This window comes from Mustela nigripes, chromosome 5, assembly GCF_022355385.1.
Source record: "Mustela nigripes isolate SB6536 chromosome 5, MUSNIG.SB6536, whole genome shotgun sequence".
In the NCBI taxonomy this organism is placed as follows: Eukaryota; Metazoa; Chordata; class Mammalia; order Carnivora; family Mustelidae; genus Mustela; species Mustela nigripes.
The window spans coordinates 33,175,362-33,197,260 of NC_081561.1; the positions used below are offsets into that span (position 1 = coordinate 33,175,362).

General features: G+C 35.7%; 1 protein-coding gene across 1 annotated transcript in view; it reads right to left on the reverse strand.

The window, feature by feature from the left end:
* The window catches only part of SRPK1 (SRSF protein kinase 1), a 79,855-nt gene that overhangs the window by 29,521 nt on the left and 28,435 nt on the right, over positions 1–21,899 (reverse strand). Inside the window, 4 exon segments of the mRNA XM_059400126.1 lie at positions 2,839–2,926; positions 4,490–4,577; positions 5,335–5,443; positions 6,964–7,082. Of these exon segments, the coding sequence (XP_059256109.1) occupies positions 2,839–2,926; positions 4,490–4,577; positions 5,335–5,443; positions 6,964–7,082 (404 nt within the window).

Consider the following 21,899-nt stretch of genomic DNA (forward strand, 5'->3'; position numbering starts at 1 on the left):
TGCATTTACCCTCTTGTTTAAAACGACAACAACAAAAGCAGACAAAATACATAAAACGACAAATTTATTGACCCTGACATCAGGCAAATAAAGGCAGTGATCCTTGAGAAAAGAGAAACAAATGAGCTGAGTCCTATGACTGCCCCATATTATTGCCTTGAGACTTTCCAGATCCCCTGAGTTTAAGAGATGGAGTCAACAGTCTTGGGAGACAAAGGCAGCTACAGAAAAAGAGAACTTGGTGATCTGCAGAGGGATCCCCTTAAGTATTTAGCAGAGTAATACTAATCAATATAAGTATACAAGGAAACTACTGAGTACTACTAATCAATATAAGTATACAAGGAAACTACTGGAGGCAGGGGGAAAATACCACCTGAAGAAATTAGAGAATAGTGACCAGCGTTCCCAAAAGGCTTCAACAATGTCTGTTCTCATCAAAAAGGCTAGATAAATTCATAGTCATAGTCGTGGGCAGATATAAACCCATACATATAGTCAATTCACTTATGACACACTGGGGAAAGAAGAAATCTCTTCAATAAATGGTGTTGGGAAAACTAGTCAGCCACATGCAAAGAATGAAACTTGACGACTATCTTACACCACATACAAAAATCAACTCAAAATGGAGACTTCATTGGATGTTTAAGACCTGAAACCATAAACTCCTAGACAAAAACATTATCAAATTAGATACTGGGATGACTAAAAAACTGGTCCTAATTTTTTTTAGACATAGTGATTATATTGAGGTTATATTTTAAAGTCCTTCTTTTTTGGAGATACATTCTAAAATAATTATGGGTGAAGTAATATATCTAATAGCCACAAAATTAGCAGGAGGTAGAGACAAAACAAGATTAAACAAGATCCTAAAATGTATAATGAATGTGTGGAGATTAACTATTCTACTTTGTATACACGAAATATAACAAAACAGGACTTATTAAAATGCAGATTGCTTAAAAAAAAAACAACAACCCAGAAAATGGAATTCTTAAGTTATTCTATTATGCTCCTAGTTTCAATGTTTGATTTCTTGAGAGAACCATTGTAATTTGACAGTGGGATTTTCAATCTCTATGCAGTGATACAAAAATGACTGAACATTTAGTAGCTTAAGAGGGGCGCCTGGGTGGCTCAGTGGATTAAGCCTCTGTCTTCGGTTCAGGTCATGATCTCAGGGTCCTGGGATGGAGCCCCACACCGGGCTCCCTGCTCAGTGGGGAGCCTGCCTCTCCCTCTGTCTGCTGTTCCCCTGTTTGTGCTCCCTCTTAGTTTAGGGTCCCTTATATTTCAGTATGAGAAGGACAGTGCTCTGGAAATGCTCAGATACAAAGAAAAATACAGATATATGGCTTCATGCAGACATGCTTATCTTGTGAAAAGAGAATGGCATAACCCATTAATCCTTAACGCAGTGTTCTTTATCTTTTTTAATCTCTAGTAGCAGCAAATAATGTGGGAGCCAAGACAGCTGGGAGACAAGTAGGAAGAGCAGAGGAGAAATGGGCTCAGGACAAAGAGGGACTCAGTGGATAAAACTACAGAGAAACTACCTGGTAATATTTGGAAAATATCTTGAAACTTGAAATTCAAACCCACTAAGATTTCAATAGTTTAAAAAACAAACCAACAAAAAGAACACCCTTCTTCATTGGAGTCAAATCAAGATACTCACTCAAGCATTATTGAGGAGACTATTTAGAATATTTCTAGTTTTATTTGTAGCTTTCCCAAATTAGCAGAGAGAGAGTTGGCATGATAATCATTACAAGATTAAACAACAGGGAAATAGAATCTAATGGCATCCTATGTATCTTTTGTATCTTGGTTAGCCTTATTATATACATACAGAGTAAGCCATCTACAGAGTGATCACAACAGTCACAAGACTCTGCTTTAAAACGGATGATTCTTGAAGCACTTTTCTTCAGACATCAGGGATATGTGATTTATACTTCCCCAAGGAAATAACAACTGAATTTAGAATGACAGAAAAAATCTTTTCACATTATCACCTGTTCTCGCTCATTCCTCCAGTCAAACCTCTTACCATAGTCCACATGATTCCAGAACCATATGTAGCCCACCTCCTTAAAAAGAGGTAACTGGCAATTAACAGTGCATGTTAAGAGAGGCTAAATATGCAGAAAAAGTAGAATGAAAGAAGAAATGTCTTTCTTTTAACATTTTTAAATAGTTTATGAACAGGTAGTTTTAGACTCTCCAATCCAAGTGAGATTCTACTTCATCTTTTATTCTGAAAAGTCTGATGAGCCGTCATAAGCATGGCTGTTGCAATAACCTTTTAATCAGTTCACACATGTCACTTATGAAAAAATCAGCTAAGATTCCTTCAAGAAATTCTAAAAATCCAGATAAAAACATTAAACAAGTCAGTTTTTTCATTTTGACAGAATGCAATCACACCTGTTTAGAGTCTAAGCATAATCTATATGCACACCCTCTTCAATGTTGAAGGCCAGTAGATAATACAACATGTTAATTTTTTCTTTTTCCAGTATTTATCATGAAAGATTATTCCCATTAAGAACCTTTACTAATACAAGCCTAATTTAAAAAAAAAAAAAGTTTTTCTTTTGACTTTGGTTTAATTTGCCTGGAAAGGGGAAAAAGCCTAAGCAATACCCTGACAAGTCACAACATATAAACACTATTCATATCTGTGTTCAGAAGTCTACAATAACCCAAAGTAGTTTGATTATACTTTGCCTTGAGAAAAGAGACGAATGCTATTTTATCAATCTGGTTTCCTTTCTCGGAGATAAGGTTATTTCGTGATTTATTTTCAAACATTTCTTTAAAGGATACGTGTTCCGTTAACTCCTGATATTTTAAAGTCATCTAACAGTTGAACAACCATTTCTCTATTTGGATCGTTAGGGTCTGAATTACGAACCTGTAGTGGGAAAGAGACAGTATTTAGCAAAAGGGAAAGCATGGAAATAAGCCAGTTAGTGGGGGAGGGAGGGAATACCTGTAGCACATGTAACAAAGGAACAATTACTCCCAAGAAAGAGATCACACAAATTATGAGAAAAACATACTAAAAATTTAATTGCTCAAACAGGCAAAGAAATAAACAGTGCACAAAAGGAAATACAACGGACAAAGACTATTGCTCTAATTCAACCATTTTTCTACCAAAAGTGTGACTCTCAAATTAATGCTGGTTACCAGGCCATGAGGAAATAAGGAGCTTTCATAGGATGCAAAACAACCACTGAACCAACATTCCTCACACTGTTTACTCAGTCGAACTTTCCCCTCCATAAAAAACCTTCTCAATCAAGGAAGCAAGCAGTATCGATGTAACTTTTGGGCACAGGCTCCTAGCCTGTCAGACTGGCACTCTGAAAATTACATTCTTAGAGCTCTCCTGGTCTAACACCCTCATTTTACAAATGAAAACTCAAGGGCTCAGAAGAAATGACGTGGTGAGCTAGAGGATATACTGGACTAGGGCTGGTCTTAACGTCCAGGTTTTCTAACTATGAGTTTAAGCTCCTTCTACCATAACTTCCCAATTTTTAACAAAACTAAAAATAAGTTTTCTAAAATTTACCCAAGTTTTCAGATATATAAAAGGAATTAATAAAGTATTTATTTTATATATTTTTATAATATTTTAAAGTATAAAATAGATATATACTTATTCGCATAACTTTACTTTTTTTATTAGTTTCAGAAGTAGAGTTTAGTGATTCATTCATTAGCTGCTTATAATACTCAGTGCTCATTATATCAGGTGCCTTCCTCAACGCCCATCTCTCACAGATATCCAATCCCCCCACCCACCTCCCCTCCAGCAACCCTCAGTGTGTTTCTTATAGTTAAGAGTCTCTTATGGTTTGTCTTCCTCTGTTTTTATCTTATTTTATTTGTTTTTCCCCTTCCTTATGCCCATCTGTTTTGTTTCTTAAATTCTACATAAGTGAAATCATTTATTTTTCTCTGACTGACTTATTTCGCTTAGCCTAATATCCTCTAGCTCCATCCATGTCATTGCAAATGGCAAGATTTCATTCTTTTTGATGCCCAAGTAATATTCCAGCGCGCTCTCTCTCTCTCTCTCTCTCTCTCTCACACACACACACACACACACACACACACCCACCCACACACCCAATATCACATTTTCTTTATCCAGTCATCTGTTAATGGGCATCTGGATATTTTTGGCTATTGTCAGAAAACTTTAAACTACAGTAGGAAAGTAAAACATTTTTTGTGCTTTCTGGTACATAAAACATGCTCCATAAATATTTTCATTTATTTGAAAGTTTTTTTTTAATGCTTTTGATGGGAATCCACCACTTCCCCTACCACAAGCATAGAATTTATAAATATTGTCATCTACCTCTACTTCTTTAAGGATATTATAACTTTACAATAAAAATTAGTCATGCTAAAAAGTCTACATTTGGTGTGTCTTGCGTCACACATGGGATTTAATACTCACTGATTTCAGCAACCGGATTTCATCTAGTGCTGTTTCAGTATAATGTTCAGCACTTTTAACTACTTTCATTGCCACAAACTTCTTCCCCCTACAAAACAAACACAGGCAGTTAAGACCTAATGCCCTAGCCTCACTTTAGGAAGGTAAAATTTACCTGTAACTGGGAGGCAGTGACAAAAGTACAAATACGGATTTCATGTCTTCCTGTACTTAAACACAGGCTATTTCTATGTAATCACTTGTAACTGTTAATGGTACTAACTGGCCAGATTTCATTTATAGAAGGAAGAAAAGCTGTTCTTAGGTAATCTCAGTCAGCACACATTTCTCCAAGTTAAAGTCTACCTCTGAATGCTTCTCTGAATCCAAGTAAAATTATGAAATGGTAGTAAATATGGGGGACAACCACATCAAATCAGAAGTGTCCTGTATATCTGCATGTCAAAAGCTAAAAGGTTAAAAGCTTTAACACTTTCCTAGAAAAAGCAAGAAGAAATACTTCACATAGGATGGTATAGGACATCATTTAAAAACTTACTCCAGTAAACAAACAAATAAAAACACCCTAAAGAATTTACATACCATACTTTCATTGAGTATTTGTAATGTTTTGAATTTCCAAGTTCCAAGTGCCTTATGGATACTAATCGAATCAATCTTTTGTCTCCAAGGCTCTTCTTCCCCAGATGAAAGATAAATTTGCCCAAGAACATAAAGATTACCAACAACAAAATTCTGATCAAGAAATTCGTCTAGAGATAGACTGAAGGCTGGATCATTTCTGGAAATTCAGATGAAAGCTCTCAGGCATCACCTAATTCTTTTGCAGGATCATTACAACTTACTGAATATCCCATGATAACCACACTGTTGAAAAGTGTCCCCAGCCCAACTTTCTGATCACATGGTATCTCCCATTGAATAGATCTCCGATTTTCACAAGATGATACCCTCCTGGAAGAAACAATAAGAAAGAAACATTGTCACTTAAGTAGTAAAAAAAGATATCTTACATTCCATTTTCCAACATCTATACACTGCTTATCAAATTAAAAATGGTTTCTTCTACATCATCAATTGAACAGAAAAAAAATCAGCCATACAGTATTACTGAACTCATGTTATGAAAAAAATTCTTAGGAGCACCTGTGTGCCTCAGTTGGTTAAGCATCCAACTCTTGATTTTGGCTCAGTCATGATCTCGGGGTTCTGAGATGTGAGATAGAGCCCTGTGTTGGGCTCTGCACTCAGCAGCAGTTTGCTGGAGAGTCTCTCTCGCCCTCCCTCTGCTCCTGCCCCACCTCCTGCGCACACATACGCTTGAGCTCTGTCTCTAAATAAATAAGTCTTCGTTTAAAAAAATAAGCAAATCTTTAAAAAAAATCTTAGAAAATAAGGTTAATGATTTAGAGTAAGCAAGTTGTTGAACAACCATGTTACTTAAAACAATAAGTCATTGCAAAAACAATGAATACTGTTACGCTGAAAAGAAATTAAAAACAACAACAACAACAAAACAATAAGTCATTTTTTTAAAGGACTTATTTATTTGTGTGTGTGTACAGAGTGAGTACACAAGCAGGGGGAGCAGTAGGCAGAGGGAGAAGCAGACTTTTCGCTAAGCAAGGAGCTCAACCCAGAACTTGATCCCAGGGTTGGGATTATGACCTGAGCTGAAGGCAGCCCCTTAATCAACTGAGCCACCTAGGCATCCCAAAATAAGTCATTCTCAAACAAAAATAAGATTATGTATCACAATATTCTTGCCCCTCAAAAATCTAGATTTACCTAAACATGTACATGTTTATATAAAAACTATTTATAGTTGCAGTCTCAGGATGTATTTTTATACATCCTGGGAGATCAATGAATTCCATTTACTTAACTTAAAAAAAAAAGTTTGTTTTCCTAAAACAACATAACACAACAAAACAAGGAAAGGAAAGCCTGAAAAGGCTGCCAACAGTGGCAGGAGTCAAGGTATTTTTACATCTTTGCTTGCTGAGAATAACATAAACTAGGTTCTCCCAGATAGTTAGATACATTCTGATATCACTTGCTATTAAGTATCTGTAATTCCAGTTTAACTTCTATTAGCAATCATCACTATGAGAAAAAAGTAATGAAAAGGTTTTCTGAAAAGTCTATATGCCAAATCTCAAAATTGGTTACTTCTGGGTGATACAGTGTTACAAATGGCTTATATTTTTTGTTTAATATATTTCTGAAATTTTCTAAGGTAAATACATACTATCGTTTTTAAGGGAAAAAAAGGGTAAAAATAGATTTAATATAAAACCAAGCTTTAATACATTAAATTGAACTGAGAGGAAATACTATTTCTTATACTTCAAGTAAAGGATGCAAGGAGCAGAAAACATCAAAACAGCTTACACTCAGGCCAAATAATTAAGTGAGATACTGCATGTACATGAATCCTATCTTACTTGGTGTCTCCTTATGAAAAGCCTTACCTTTACAATAATCATTGGGATCTTCCTGCTCATCATCATCAGACCCCAGAATCTCCTCTTCCTGCTCTGGTAGGTCACTTTCAGAGTGGGGAGCAGAGCCTCGGTGCTGAGTTTCAGATCTAAGAAATAATACAAACATGTTCATTCCACATGGACAAAATAAAATAGGACATTAAGAAAGTGTTATTATCAAAATGTCTCCCTACTTGACAGATGACATAAACAGAATATTATCTACTGGTGGCCTAAGAAAATATTAGCTATCACTTTATCTTATGTTAGGAAAATAATACCTTTTTAAAAAAAGATTTGAGAGAGAGACGGAGAGAGGGAATACACATGAGTGAGAGGGGTAGAGGGAGGAGAGAGAATCTCAAGCAGATTCCATATTCAGCTTGACACAAGGGCTGGATCTCATGACCCCGAGATCATGACCTAAGCCGAAACCAAGAGTTGGATGTTTAACAGAAAAAACTACTTAAACTCAATATCCAAACAAATTACTGATAAAGCTATTATATTTTCTTTCAGTATCTTCCTGTATTTTTATGAAAACATGTATCTGTAATCACATACTATATGAACAAATTAGTATCCTGCTTTTCCATTATATTTTAAAGTTTTCTCCTCATTCCTATGCCATCTCTTAAATCTTACATATTTTCCTTAGCCATATCACCACTTACTTTGGCATATTCTGCTCAGTTGGACATTTAACTTGTTTCTAATTTTTTACCACTAAAAATAAAGCTGATGAATATTTTTGGATAATTTTTATTCTATATTCAGAATTATTTCCCTGAAGTTAAACCACCAGGGAAGGATAGAAACATTCTCCCTATTTATAAAAACAACATGTTAGGGCACCTGGGTGGCTCAGTGGGTTAAAGCCTCTGCCTTCAGCTCAGGTCATGATCCCAGGGTCCTGGGATCAAGCCCCACATCGGGCTCTCTGCTCAGCAGGGAGCCTGCTTCCCCTTCTTTCTCTGCCTGCCTTTCTGCCTACTTGTGATTACTGTCAAATTAAAAAAAAAAAGTAAAAAAAAAGTTAAAATATTAACGTTTGGGAAACAATTATTTTATTTTAAAACACTTCTATTCTGAACAAATTAATATTTTAAACTGTTTTTTTCCAGCCTGTAGCCATGAACAGCCTTTAGAATTATTATGTAACTATGACTTTTCTAAAGAGGTTATAACTGAGTTATATTTCCTGCCATGTATGTGCTTTTGGTACTTAATATTAACATGTTTGGAAAACTTGGCTTATCTGATAGGGAAAGATGGTTTCTCAACTTAAAATGAATAAAAAAAATTTACTAATTCCTTTCTCTACATGCCATCAATTAGTTGCATCAAAATTTTTGTGCACTGAAAAGTTCAGAGGCAGAAAGGCTTGGATTTGTATTCAGGTTGACACCTCTTAGTTGCCTGCTTTATAAAGTTTCATGCAAAATAAGCAGGTACACAACATTCCTTTCAGTAGTTGCAGGAAAAGGAATTTTAATCCTTATTTTTCAATATTTTATTTATCTTTTCATCATTGTTTCATTAGATTGTTTTTAAAAGACACAGTTTTACAGAAAAAAATTTTTAATAGCAAAACCAGTTATATGGGCTACTGAGACATAGGGAATACCTTGGCAAGCATAACTAATGATTCAAATTTAGATTTTTGGTGACCTTTCCAACCTGCCTCAATTCTGGGTACTTTTTTGTCTTCCAGGAATACAAAAGTAGCTATAAACTACACTATTCAAAGCATTCATTTTTAGTGAAAACATGTGTTTGGGAAACTTATTTAGTAAAGAACTGGCCCACTTTCCTATGTGGAAATATGAGTCTGAATTTAAGACTAAAATGAATTTCTAAAACAGAGTCTCTAATTTCAGACTTGTACCTTATACAAATAAAATTACAAAAATAAAATTACAATTTGATACTTTTGAAAAGCAGTGAAATATAATAGTGAAAACCAGACATAAAAATGCTGAAATATCAGGATTCTACAAACATCATGGGATTCATTAAAAAATTATTTTTAAAAGATCTGGACATTCTTGAAAACAAATATATTTGTGAAGAGTTTTTTATCTTTAAGTAGAATTCCTAAAGGATTCAAGATTGAATAATGAATTGCAAGTCACAATTTGAAATACAAGTCTCTACTCTGACATGTGTTGGGACAGAAGAAACTATCCTGTTATTCTAAAACAATAGAGAAAGATTACTTAAGTGGGGAGGGATCCTACTTTTTAACTCTGAAATGTAATTTAAAAAAATATACTAAATTTACATTTAAGTATTAATTTCAAATATATAATGTCTTAATATCCAGTCATCTCTCTGTGGTGGATGTCCTGTCCCTTCAAGTCCACAGTGATTTACTCCTTCATTTTCATAGTACACATTTCTTAGTAACTTCTGGAGAATGAGCACATGGGAGGTAAATTTAAGATCTCTCTTATTATTTTATCCTCACCCATGATTGCTGGTCTGGGTATAAAGTAAATCCTCTGTCACCTTCTAGTTTTCAGTGTTGCTGTTGACAAGTCCAACCAATGCCTTGTGATTTCTTTTTTTCTTTTATATATTTTTTTGAGATTTCTTCTCTTTTTATTTCTTTTTTAAAAGATTTTAATTTATTTATTTGACAGAGAGAAAGATCACAAGTAGGCAGAGAGAGGGGGAAGCAGGCTCCCTCCCAGAACCCTGAGGATCATGACCTGAGCCGTAGGCAGAGGCTTAACCCACTAGGCCACCCAGGCACCCCTGCCTTCTGATTTCTTGAGTCTTCCAAACAGGGCTTGTTTTTCTCCCTCAGTGTTTTTTTAAAGATTTTCTCTTTAATTCCCATGTTCTGAAATTTCCTGAATGGCTTTTTCAAAATCCAGCTTGCTAAGTACTTTCTATGTAATTACTTGCAAGACAAGGATTCATTCAGTTCTGAGAAAATTTCCTGTATTTCAATGTAAATTTAATCTTCTTCATTTTGTCTGTTCTCTTTGGAACATGTTTTTTCAGACACTGGACCTTCTGACTCACTACATTAATTTTCTTACATTTTCTATCTCCTTAGATTCTGTTGCTGTTCTACTTTTTAGATTTATCTAACTTGTGTTATCTATTACATTTCTACCATATTTTAAATTTCTTACACTTTTTAAAAAAATAAATTCTATGCTCAACACAGGCTTTAACTCATAACCCTGAGGGTAAGAATCATATGCTCTACCAACTGAGCCAGCCAGGTGCCCCATTTTTGCTCTTGAATGTTCCTTTTTTACAGACTCCTGCTTAGTTTCAATGAGGCACTATCTTTTACCTTAAGGATACTAATTAAAGTTTCCTTCTGATCCTGTATCATCATCTTGGCTTTCTCAAACTACCAATGTTTTACTAATGCCATACTTATGTAACATCGAACAACTGAAACAAAAAAAGAAAGAAAAGAGAAATTCTGAGGAAACAGAGACAGTTACTAGTAGATAATGAGGATAATATGGTGATATGATTAAAGAATTCAAAATCACTTTAATTTCCACTGACAATGGGTGTTAAGAGTAAAGAATTGACAGAAAAGCTACAGAAAGAAATTTCAGCTTATTAATATTAGGAACTAAAACCCATTCTTCTTAGAACAAAAAAGGGGAGTTCTAAAATAGTTTCAGTCTGTGCTTTGAAATTCTTAATACCTACACTTCCGGTCTCAAAATTCGGCTATTCATTCACAAGGAAAAAATTATGCCAGCACTTTAAAGCTCTCAAAGCATATAAGATTAAACCCAGTACATCTACAAAATCTCATAGAAATTGAAATCGACAATGGATCAAATTTTAATAGCAGCATGATTTCAGAGGAGATAACTTGATCCAAACAGAGGTACTGTTAGAAATAGAAATGTACTTGACAAGGGTACAGAATGAAGCCAAGGCAAAAATCTGTGAGTGAGCAAGGCAGAAAGTAGTGGAAAAGTTTAGCAGTTTTGTTCCTCTTATATTTCCAAGCAAGGCTTAACACAGAAGGAGTAAAAACAGATAAAAACTGTATTTGTCAGGGTATTCCCCCTTATTTCTGAGGATCTTTTCAATTTAGATTCCATTTCTGGTATAATCCTCATTTCTAAGCATCCGTTACCTCAGTCTCTAATCGGCCAAATAAATAATAAAACCCAAGTGCCAAAACTACTGTCTTTTGTGAGCAAATACTATATAATTCATATTTATATTATATTTATATTTATAATTGCCATAAAGAATATGCTACTTATGAGTTTTTACTTATACTTTACTTATACACTTTCTCTCTCTCTCTTTTTTTTTTTTTTACAAAGTCTATTACTAACCAACTAACTTGGTTTATAACCTACTAGAAGGTTGGTTTGAAAAACAGTGACCTAGAAATTATTTTTAACTTCTTTAGGGAGATATCATTCACATCCCATAAGATCACTAATCTAAAGCATATAATTCAGTGGTTTTAGTATATTCACAGACTTGTATTACCACAATCTTAATTTAGAACATTTTTATCACTCCCACAAAAAAACCAATCCAATTAGCAGTAACTCACCATTATATTCTTCCCTTAGACTCTGGAAACCACTAATCTACATTCTGTGTCTATGAATATGACTTTTTGGACATTTCATGTGGAACCACTCAATATATGGTCTTTTATGACTGACTTCTTTCACACAGCATAATGTTTTCCTAGGTTTACCCATGTTGTGGGATGTATCAGTACTTCATTACTTTTTATGAATAATATTCCATTATATGGATAGATCACATTTCATTTACCCATTCATCAACTGATGGGCATTTGAGTTGTTCCCATTTTTTGACTATTACTGACTATTATGAGTCACACTGCTATGAACACCCCAAAAGCAGCACAGGTGAGTATGTTTACAGCAGCACCATCTGTAATAACATTAAGCAGGAAACTAAATGTCCATCAAGAAGAGAAAGGATAAGTCATGGTATTTTGATATAATAAAATATTATATCCAACAAAATGAATGAATTACACTCATAAAACAGCATGAATTAATTGCACAAACAAGATGAAGTGAAAATAGCAAGATGCAGAATACATATATCACTTTAACCAAATTTAAAACACACACAAAATGGCCAATATAAGGAAATAAAGACCTGCAACTAGTAGAGATCTAATACATAGTAGAGTGATTACAGAGAACAAAACTGTATTACACACATTAAACTTTCTTTAAAAAAAAAAAAAAGTTTATTTATGTAACATCTGCAGCCAATGTATGACTTGAACTCATCACCCTGAGATCAAGAGCACCATGTTCCTCTGACTGAGCCAGCGAGGTGTCCCCAAACATTAAACTTTCTGAAACTAGATCTTTTTTCTTTTTAAAAGGTTTATCCATTTATTATTTGAGAGGGAACACATGAGCAGGACAAGGAGCAGAGGGAGAGACTCTCAGACTGTGCTGACCCTGACAAAGGACTCAATCCCATGACCCTGCGATCATGACCTGAGTCAAAATCAAGAGTTGGAAGCTTAACCAAATGAGCCATCCAGGCACCTCTAGACAAGATCTTTTTTTAAAATTTAAAACATTTAAGTATGCTTTTTTTTTTTTTTTTTTTTTTAAAGTAAACTAGACCAGCACGGGGCTTGAACTCATGGCCCTGAGATCAAGATTCCCATGTTCTAGGACTGAGCCAGCCAGGTGCCCTGAGACTAGTTTTTTGTTTTTTTTTTTAAAGATTTAATTAATTTATTTATTTGACAGAGAGAGAGAGCGAGAGAGCGAGAGAGCGAGAGAGCGCTCACAAGTAGGCAGAGAGGCAGGCAGAGAGAGAGGGGGAAGCAGGCTCCCCGCCGAGCAGAGAGGCCGATGCAGGGCTTGATCCCAGGACCCTGGGATCACGCACGACCTGAGCCAAAGGCAGAGGCTTTAACCCACCGAGCCACCCAGGTGACCCCTGAGACTAGATCTTAATTGTCCCCACCACTAGAAGAAATGATAATCACCTGACACAACAGATGTTAGCTAATGCTACAATGGCAATAATATTGCAATATAAATATATCAAGTAACTATGTTGTACAGTTTAAACTTACGCAATATTATAGGTCAGTTGTATCTTAAAAAAAGCTGAGGGAAAAAAGTGATTAAAACAAGAAAAAAAAGAACAAATTCAGGGTAACTACAAATTCTACAGTGGAGCTACAATATAGGGATTTGATCAAGGAGGAGTACAAATGGGCACCAACTATATTATAACTTTACATATTAAACTGATATACTTACATGTGAAGTTTATATTTGGTCTTCCCAAACATCCAAAAATAAGATCCCGAAAATGGGCATACCGTAAAATATAATAAAAATATCTTAGCTCTTGATTTAAAGAGGAAATGAAATTTAAAATTTCAAAGTAGGGCTGCCTGGGTGGCTCAGTCGGCAAAGCATCTGACTGGCTCAGGTCATGATCCCTGAGTCCCAGGTTGAGCCCTGCATTGAGTTCCCTGCTCAACAGGGAGTCTGGTTTTCCCTCTGTCCCTCGCCCTGCTTGCTCTCTCTCAAATAAATAAATAAATAAAATCTTTAAAAAATTAAATAAAACTTCAGAGTATTTAGAAATTGGCATATTAACATGTTAAAATCTGTGACAATTTCACTTGAGAAAAATTTGTAACTATGAATATACCAATTATGAAACAAAAACTGTTACTCATGAAATATTCACATCACTTAAAAAATAGATCAAAATTTAAAAAAGATACAACTCATTGTTAGGTTAGTAAGTGTGCAATGATAGGACTGCCACTTTCATACTCTGCTTCATCTTCTATCCAGCATCATTTCCTTTTAGGGAATGACCCTCTACAATTGCCAAGGCTGCAATCATATGGCCCTACCCACCCTCTCTCTCTACAGGGGTGGACACATGATCCAAGCAAGATCTAGGATCCTTTTGAGGGGGAAATGATGGCTGCTGGGAGCTCTATTTCTGAAATCTTAAGCACTAAGAGCCAAGGAGTTGTCCAATGTTTATTGCTGCCAAGTAGGGAGAGAATTCTGAGAATGAAGTCAAAATAAAGAAAAATAAAGCAAAGTTATTTATTGGCTAATGGTGGAGGAAAATGGGCACTGAATGTAACTCCAGGGTTTACAGACAACTCCCTACCTATTAATCCCTCTGGATACAGCCTAAGTGAGTTTGAATTTGGGTACTTTTAACAAGAAGCATTCTAAATAAGACACATACATAAACATAATTAGGCAATAATCACAACAATTTTAAATTATTTCACTTCTAAATACTTATCCTATAAATTAAGATAAACACACACTTTATACCAATGTCAACTTCCTAGTTTTGATATAGTTGCATAAGAAGCAACTATTGGGGGAAACTAGAACCTCCTTATATTATCTTTGCAACTTCCTGCAAACCTGCAATTATTTTAAGATTTATTATTTTTAGGGGCGCCTGGGTGGTTCAGTGGGTTAAGCCTCTGCCTTCAGCTCAGGTCATGATCTCAGGCCCAGCATCGGGCTCTCTGTTGAGCAGGGAGCCTGCTTCCCCCTCTCTCTCTGCCTGCCTCTCTGCCTACTTGTGATCTCTCTCTCTCTGACAAATAAATAAATAATAAAATATTTATTTTTATTTTTTTTAAAAAAGGTTTTATTTATTTACTTGACAGAGGGAGAAAAAGCAAGAAAGGGAACACAAGAAGGGGGAGTGGAAGAGGGAGAAGCAGGATCCCTGCTTGGCTGCAAAGCTCCATCCCAGGACCTGGTACTATGCCCTGAGCCAAAAAGGTAGATGCCCAACGACTTAGCCACCCAGGCACCCCTATTTTAAAATTAAAAAGCTTTAAAAATTTGTGAAAGAAATTAAGATATATATGAACAAAGACTTGGGCATAATAATGGTTATCACTGCATTTATTATAGCCAAAAACTAGGGACACACTTTAAGATGATGGACTGCACAACTATTTATATCATCTTCCTGCTCAAAGCCAACAAAACTAAATAAAGGAATAAGGTTATAAATCTAAAACCATGTGGAGGAGACAGAAAGAGCAATGTCCTGGCAACCCAGAAACACAAAGGTAGGGTGAGCTATAGTGAGCTATAGTGATAGAGGGAGATAGCCAACCTGTGATACCTGATTAAATGATAGATACAGGTATGAAGGAATGCAGGTAAGAGATGAGGGACAAATAAAGAGATTAACTGAAGGTTTGTAAAATAACTTTGACACCCTAACACAGCAAAGTAGATAGTCTGGCATTTACCCTATAGGGCTATTCTCTAAAGAAAATGAACACAAATGGAATAACAAAAGCTGTCAGTGTGGATGCTGGTACTCCAGAGTAAAGTTCTCCAGATTCAGGTACCCAGAACCATGGATGACTCTCTACTTACTCATCTTAAAAGAAAAATCCTTGCTCGGACACAAGGCTTTCAATCAGTTCTCTAATGGCTCATCTCATAAAAATGAAAAGCTGACCAAGTATTAGCAAACATTTGAGAAAAGCCTCCAACCCATAATGATAGAGACCAAGATAAACAATTGGAAAACTGATCTGAGAGAAGTGCATTCAGGAAGAACAGATAAAAAAAAAAAAGTTTTCATTCATTCATTCGTTCAGAGAGAGAGAGCGAGCGAGAGAGAGCGAGCATAAAAGAGCACAATGCATGAGCAGGGGGTTGGGATTAGGGAGGGACAGAGGGAGAACAAGGGGAAGCAGACTCTGCTGAGCTGGGAACTCAACAAAGGGTTTGATCTTAGAACTCTGAGATCATGATCTGAGCTGAAACCAAGAGTCAGGCACCCAACTAACTGAGCTACCTGGATGCCCCAGGAAGATCACAATTTTTAAAACTACAGTTGGGTGTGCCTGGGTGGCTCAGTTGGTTAAGTGTCTGCCTTCAGCTCAGGTCATGATCTCCAGGTCCTGGGGTTGAGCCCCATGTTGGGCTCCCTGCTCAGCAGGAGTCTGCTTCTCTCCCTTTCTCTCTGTCCCTCCTCCCTGCTCATTCTCTTTCTTTCTCAACTAAATAGATAGAACTCTAAAAAAATTTTTTTAAATAAATAAATAAAACTACACTTGACCATTGAACAACATGGGTTTGAACTACATGGGACTAGTTATATGCAAATTTTTTGATAATAAATACAGCATAGTTCTGTAAAATGTACTTTCTCTTCCTTATGATTTTCTTAGTAATATTTTCTTTTCTCTAGCTTACTTTGTTAAAAGAATACAGTATGTAACACATACAACATACAAAATATGTGTTAATGAACTATGTTACCAGCAAGGTGAGGCTTCAGCAAGCTTTTAGTAGTTGAATTTTTGGGCATTCAAAACATACATGGATTTTTCACTTTGTTGGGGTTGACATCCCATTTGTTTTTCAAGGGTCAACCATAATTTATATGAATAGAGAGATTTAATATCTTAAGTGATATTAACTTCAAAATGGAATAAAGTGCTCTAAAAGGTAAGTAATATGGGAAAGAAGCTCTGGAATATAAACAGTTTTCTAAATGTTGGGGGGGGGTGTGGGAATCACCTATGGAGATGATAGATGCACCAAAAAGAGGTCAGAGACAATCAATTCAAGAGGTCCAACATCTGAATAACGGGAATGGCAAAATAAGAGAGCTCTGTTTGGATGGGAGGATATTATTAAGGAATACAAGAAATGTCTGGGGATTAAACAGAATCTCCATTTAACTCAAAACAGCCCCTTGTGGTGCTAAACAGGATTACTCTTGCCAACATATAGATATATTATTGGGGAAATTTCAGTATCCAGTATTAAGGTCCTAACAGCTTCTAGGGGGCAAAAAAAAAAAAAGATTTAAAAGAATAATAATCACACTGGCATCAAATGTCTCATTAGAAATCCAGCATACGAAAAGACAATGAAGCAATGACTTCTAAATTCTGAGGAAAATAACTTTTTTTGTTTTACCCAATGTAGCTTCGAATAGATTTGAGGGCAGTCTTTTAAATATAGAAGGATATAGAACTTATTTATCATTCACCTTTTCTAAAGAAGTTGCTTGAGGACAGGAAACAAAAGGTTAAAGAAAGAAAACATGAGATCCAAGTAAACAGTGAATCCAGGAGAGATGACAGAAAAAAAAAGTTCCAAGAGAACAAATGTGAAGAAAACCTATGGCAACTAAGGAGTGCACTTGTGATGAACAATGGGTCATGTATGGAATTGCTAAATCACTATATTGTGCACCTGAAACTAATTGACACTGTGTATGTTAACTATACTGTAATAATAATTTAAAAAGCCCTAAAATGCATTTACTCTGAGATTACTCTACAGTGAGAGGCTGGAGGGCTCTAAGAGGGAGGTCTCAGGGAAAACACACAGACAAGAAAGTATACTCAAGATATTGGAGATACATGGTAAAAGAAAATGACACAAAGGGGAAAAATAATAAAAATTCCAGAAAACCACCAAAAGCCAAACAAAAAAGTATATATAATTACAGGTATAATAGTTAAAGTAATGTAAGTTATTAATAGATTACGGATTTTCTACTTTCAAAATCAACATAATTAAACATGAATCTAGGGGTTGACTCTAGTCCTTTCCAGAGACTTCAAGAGGATGGGCACCACTAATGCACTTTCCTGCCATGCTCTGGAGCACTGGCCTCCTAGAGGGGAATTTTGCATGCAGTTGGTGCCCCTGTTTTTGCAGCTGTTGTCCTCTGGGTTCTGGAGGCCAGTGTGGCAATCAAAGAGATGAGTCCTGGCAGGAAGCTACCTCCAGGGCACTGTGTAGACTGTATATCAAGGCACAACCCCCAGTCTTTCTGTGAAGGCCTGTTGGCTGTCTAGGAGTTTCAGTCTGAGGGGTGGGCTTCAGGTATGGCACACATTTAATAGACTATGGAACTGCTCTCAAGGAACACAGCTGTGGGCGCCTCTTGAAACTCTTCTGCCATGTTCCAGGTCGCCAGTATCTCCCAGAAAAGAGATTATACACTCATCTGGAGGCCTAATTTTTGCAACTGCTGCCCAGGTGACACTGTCAAATTGTCTTACCAGTGAGACTTATTATGCTTGTGGTCCCACAGGAATATATTCATGTGCACACACTTAAAAACTGCTGCCTAAGGGTCTGGTTTCCAAAGAGCCTGATTCTAGATGCTTAAATCCTGCCCTCAGGGTTACCCTCAACTACTGGAGCTATTAAAAATAGTTTAGCATACTCTCAACTACTAGGATCTATTAAAAATATAATAGGCTGTTTGGACAAATGTTTGAAAGACAACAAAGAGTTGGGGCAGGGTTAAGCAACAAGGTTCATATCCTACATTAGGCCACTCCTTCAAGACTTGGAGAGGTGGTTGTTTCCAACCGACCAAGAGAGAACGAAGCAAAATGATGAAACAGAGGAATATATTCCAAACGAAAAAACAAGATAAAACCTCAGAAAAATAGACCTTAATAACAGAGATAAGTTCAAAACAACAGTCATACAGATGTTCAACAACCTGGGAGAGGAATGGATGAATGCAGTGAGAACTTTAAGAGAGACTGGAAATACTAAAAAAGTACCAAAGAGAAGTCCCAGAGCTGAAGAATATAGTAACTGACCTGAAAAATACACTAGATCCAACAGGCAGACTAGATGAAGCAGAAGGAAGGATCAATCAACTTAATCAAGGTTAAGACAGTGAAAGACAGCAGGAAAAAAAAAAACTGAAGACAGACTAAGGGGCTTGTGGGACATCAAATGGACTAACATTTGCATTAGAGGAGTCCCAGAAGTTTGAAAGAGAGAGAAAAAGGCAGATATCTTGTTTGAAGAAACAATGGGTGAAAACTTCTCTAACGTGGGGGAAGAAACAGACATCCAGATTTAGGAAGCCAAAAGATTTCCAAAAAAGATGAATCCAAAGACAGCCACACCAAGCCGCATAACTAAAATCTCAAAACTTGGAGTGCTGGGTGGCTCAGTCAGTTAAGCATTTGTCTTCAGCTCAGGTCATGATCCCAAGGTCCTGGGATCAAGCCCCATGTCAGGCTCCCTGCCGAGTGGGAGTGGGGAGTCTACTTCTCCCTCTGCTCTTCACCCAGCTTGTGCTCCCTTTTTCATGGTCTCTCTCTCTCACACTCTCTCTCAAATAAAATATATATTTTCTAAAAATCTATAAAGTTGAAGACAAGGAGAAAATTTAAAACAGCAGAAGAAAAATAACTCATAATATGCAAAGGAAACCTTATAAAACTATGAGCAGACTGTTCAGCAGAAACCCTGCAGGCCAGAAAGGAACAGCACAATATAAAGTACTGAAATAAAAAACAAAACAAAAAAAACTTCCAGCCAAGAGTACCCTACCCAGCAGTTATCATTCAGTATTGAAGGAAAGATAGAGTTTTCCAGTTCATCATCATTAAACCAGCCTTACAAGAAATGTTAAAGAGACTTCTTTAAGCTGAAAAGAAAAGGCACTAATTAGCAAAAAGAAGTCATATGAAAGATTGTGTATCACTGGAAAGGTAAATATATTGCAAAAGAAAAGGATTAATTGCGTATAAAGCTAGATGGAGGTTAAAAGACAAAAGCAGTAAAAAATAACTAGGATTATGTTGATTAATTAAGGGATACACAATAAAATGTGACATCAAAAACAAAATATGGGGGAGAGTAAAAATGTTAAGCTTTAGAATGGGCTCAAACTTAAGCTTTCAGTAACTTAAAATAGATTATTAGATATAAATTGTTACATGTAAGCCTCATGGTAACCATAAAACAAAAATCTATAGTGTATACAAAAAAGTAAGGAGAAAGGAATATATAATTATACCACTCAATAAAGTCATCAAATCACAAAGGAAGACAGCAAGAAAAGAACTGACAAAAAAGAAACTGCAAAAGAGTCAGTAAACAATTAACAATAAGTACATAACTATCAAAAATAAATTTAAATGTAAATGGAGGAAATGCTCCAATCAAATGACACAGAATGGCTAAAGGGATAAAAAAGACGAGACCCATCTATATGTGTCCTACAAAAGACTCACTTCAGATATAAGGGCACACAGAGACTGAAGTGAAAGTATGGAAAGGTATTCCATGCAAATGGAAACCCAAAGAAAGCTGGAGTAGGTATCCTTTTACCAGAAAAAAAAAAAAAAAACAGACTTACAAACAAAGACTATAATAAAAGAAAATATGGCATTGTAAATAAAGGGGTAAATCCAACAAGGGGATATAACATTTGTAAATATTTATGTACCTAACATAGGAGTATCTAAATGTATTAACAGACTTCAATGGAGAAAAAAAAAGCCAATAGGGAATTTTAATATCCCACTTACATCAATGGACAGATCATTCAGACAGAAAATCAATCAGGTAACCATGGCCTTAAAAGACTCATTAGACCAGATGGACTTAACATGTACATACAGAATATTCCACCCAAAGGCAACAAAATACACACTCTTCTCAAGTGTACATGCAACATTTTCTAAAATAGATCATATATATATATATATTTTTTTTTTTTTAAAGATTTTATTTATTTATCAGAGAGAGAGTGGGAGAGAGCGAGCACAGGCAGACAGAATGGCAGGCAGAGGCAGAGGGAGAAGCAGGCTCCCTTCTAAGCAAGGAGCCCGATGTGGGACTTGATCCCAGGACGTTTGGGATCATGACCTGAGCCGAAGGCAGCTGCTTAACCAACTGAGCCACACAGGCGTCCCTAAAATAGATCATATATTCACAAAACAATATTAATAAATTTAAAAAGCCTGAAATCATATCAAGCATCTTTTCTGAGCACAATGGTATGAAACCAGAAATAAATTACAAGAAAACTAGAAAATAGAGATTAAACATGCTACTGCACAACCAATGAATCAAAGAAATTGAAGAGAAATAAAAAATACCTTTAGACAAATGAAAACTGAAATGTACCAAAATTTATGGGATGCAGCAAAAGTGCTTCTAAGAGGGAAGATCATAGTGATAAATGCCTACCTTAAGAAACAAGAAAAGTCTCAAACAACGTAACTTTACACTTCAAGGAACTAGAAAAAGAAAAACAAAGCCCAAAGTTAGTACAAGGAAGGAAATAACAAAAACTAGAGCAGAAATTATATAGACTAAAAAGACAATAGAGAAGATCAATGACAAAAGCCTTTAACTGGACTGAGAAAAAAAGAAAGGTAACTGAAATAAAATAAAAAATGAAAAAGATGTCACAACTGTGCTACAAAAATATAAAAGATAGTTAAGAGACTACTATGAACAACTATATGCTAATAAACTGGACAACCTAAAGAAACTGATAAATTGCTGGAAACATACAACCTACCAATCCTGAATCATGAAGAAAATAGAAAACCTGAACAGACCAATAGCTAGTAAGGAGATTGAATCAGTAATCAAAAATCTCCCAACAAACAAAAAACCAAACGGGTCCACAGGTAAATTCTACCAAAAAGTCAAAGAACAATACCAATTCTTCTCAAATTCCTCCAAAAAAACAGAAGAGGGGGGAACTCTTGTGAATCCATTTTATGAGGCCAGACTTACCCTGATACCAAAACCAGACAAGGATACCACAAGAAAGGAAAATTACAGGCTACTATCCCCAATAAACATAAATGCAAAAATCCTCACAAAATATTAGCAAACCAAATTCAACAATACATTAAAGGATTGTTCCCACAATCAAGCAGAACTTATTCTGGGGATGCAAGGATAGTTCAACATTCACAAATCAGTCAACACGATACACATTAACAAAATGAAGGATAAAAGTCTTATGATCACCTTGATAAAGAAAAAGATTTAACAAAATTTAACATCCATTTATGATACAAATTCTCAGCAAAGTAGGTATAAAGAGAAAATACCTTAACATAATAAAGGCCATATATG